The sequence below is a fragment of the Mus pahari genome, chromosome 17 (assembly GCF_900095145.1).
Source record: "Mus pahari chromosome 17, PAHARI_EIJ_v1.1, whole genome shotgun sequence".
NCBI classification, from domain to species: Eukaryota; Metazoa; Chordata; class Mammalia; order Rodentia; family Muridae; genus Mus; species Mus pahari.
Genome location: NC_034606.1, coordinates 56,639,581 through 56,640,820, shown reverse-complemented (window position 1 = coordinate 56,640,820; position 1,240 = coordinate 56,639,581). Strand labels below are relative to the sequence as shown.

Below are 1,240 nucleotides of genomic sequence, written 5' to 3'. Positions count from 1 at the left end.
TTGTAGGTGAACTGTTACTCTCTACATTCTCCTTAGGCCTATCAGATGCAGCTACATCTTGACCCTGGTCTGCGGGATCATCTGACTTCGTGGAGGTTCCACTTGATGGATTCACATTCAGCCTACCGCTTGCACTTGAGTCACCTGAGAAAGGTAAAATCATAAGATAAGNATGACTTGAATGTGCATCAGTCTTCAGATCTGCACTCTGTGGGGACAAGTTTGTTCATGGCGTGAATAATGGAGATCATGTGGCATCAAGAGTGCTTAGAGTCATATGGTCCAAATCATCAAGTGCTATATAAACAAAGACAGTGTATCCACTCTGACCATCTATAAGAACAAAACTGGATAAGAGAATTCTCTGTGTTTAATAGAAAATGAAAGTCAAAAATAAGATCAATGAGCTTTAAATCCCAGAAGAGAACACAGCTTGGTGCAGGGAGGATGTCACAGCCTCCTCACTGAAAGTCATGGTTCCAATTACAGAAGAATTCCAGTCTGGCTCACAGAATTCCTTTCACTAACTGCTCTGCATGGAATCCAATCTTCCACTCACTGTTCAGCCAGATTATGTCAAGGTTGTAGACAGACTACTTGCAAACAGTGATCAAAAGCCCTCTCCTCAAACAATATTTGACCAGAGATTTTCATGTTTTATCTTGTCAGAGAAATATTCTTCTGTGTTCACTAAGGTCAATGTCATCAATGGGCTTTGACCCAGACCACTGACCAACCACAACACTCTCCTGTACTTTCCCAATCCTCTACCAAGGCTTCAGACTCTACAACTGGGATAAGAAGCAAAGAAAACAAAACAAAACAACATGAAATAAAACAAAACAAAATGAAACAGGACAAAAAAATCAGAAGAGTACAGACCAAAACAAGACAGGACAGCTGCCAATAAATCAAGGATTTGGAGGGTCAGCTTTCACTGCTGCACAGTGACNCTTGACTACCTGAGACCCTGGCACTAGTGCTTGTCTGTCCATGGTCTTATGTCAGGGGCTCTATGAGTTTTTTTTTTTCTTTTTGTATGTTTTTTAAGATCCTTGAGAGCTGAAAAAGCTAAAATGATATCATCAGAATATTGGTCAAACATTCAATATTCATTCTTTATTTAGAAAAAACAAGCAATCAGTCCTTAACCACTTCTCACAACATAATTGATTATGTTTTTAGGCCATGATTCTGTGTTCTCACAAACACAGACTTGAGAAAAAGAACAGCTATCAAG

At 39.6% G+C, this 1,240-nt stretch overlaps 1 protein-coding gene across 1 annotated transcript in view; it reads right to left on the bottom strand.

Annotated features, from left to right (window-relative positions):
* LOC110334547 (mucin-19-like) overlaps nucleotides 1-1,240 on the bottom strand; it is a 97,438-nt gene that overhangs the window by 83,715 nt on the left and 12,483 nt on the right. The window contains exon 6 of the mRNA XM_029547874.1: nucleotides 19-144. Within this exon, the coding sequence (XP_029403734.1) occupies nucleotides 19-144 (126 nt within the window). The remainder of the gene's footprint in view (nucleotides 1-18; nucleotides 145-1,240) is intronic.